The sequence below is a fragment of the Geospiza fortis genome, unplaced genomic scaffold, assembly GCF_000277835.1.
Source record: "Geospiza fortis unplaced genomic scaffold, GeoFor_1.0 scaffold662, whole genome shotgun sequence".
Classification (NCBI taxonomy): Eukaryota; Metazoa; Chordata; class Aves; order Passeriformes; family Thraupidae; genus Geospiza; species Geospiza fortis.
In genome coordinates, this window is record NW_005054450.1 from 911,878 (window position 1) to 912,448 (window position 571).

At 56.0% G+C, this 571-nt stretch overlaps 1 protein-coding gene across 1 annotated transcript in view; it reads left to right on the forward strand.

The window, feature by feature from the left end:
- The window catches only part of H6PD (hexose-6-phosphate dehydrogenase/glucose 1-dehydrogenase), a 9,860-nt gene that overhangs the window by 4,470 nt on the left and 4,819 nt on the right, over positions 1-571 (forward strand). Inside the window, 1 exon segment of the mRNA XM_031062565.1 lies at positions 1-29. This exon segment is cut by the window's left edge and continues 29 nt beyond it. Within this exon segment, the coding sequence (XP_030918425.1) occupies positions 1-29 (29 nt within the window).

The following is a 571-nucleotide window of genomic DNA, read 5'->3' on the forward strand; positions in this document are numbered from 1 at the left end:
TGTCTTGAAGGAGACTGTGGATGCTAAAGGTTGGTGAGGCAGTGTGCAGGGTGAGTGAGTGAGAGCTGGCAGGCTCCTCAGTAATGGGGAGGGGGCCCTTGAGGTGGTGCTGGTACAGAAATACAAAAGGAGCAGGTGAATGGTGTGGGGAAACAGAGAGGGACTGTCCCACCCTTCCTGTGCTGGAGACTGACTCACTTCCAGGTAGAGTTGCTGCCTCTAAGGAAAAATTCCATTTGTAATTCATCTGGGAGCAGGGGCAGAACCCCCCCACCCTTTTCTGCTGCAGAGGTCTGAGGGCATTGCTGACCTTTCTATCCCAGTTCTTGGTAAACAGGCCTAGATTTGGAATTGGTGCAGTCTAAGGCCACTCCAGAGTCCTGCTCTCCAGCCAGCCCCCAGGCTCACCCCGTGTGTGCCTTTGTGCTGCTCTTGGGGAGGTGCTCGTGCATCTCCTGCCTGGATGTTTCTGTCCCTGGGCCAGTCTGGGTTTGTGTGCCCGTTTCTGTGCCCTCCTCTCTGTGGTAGGAAGAGCACTGCAGAGGGACAGTCCCAGCAGGGAGAGGCAGCA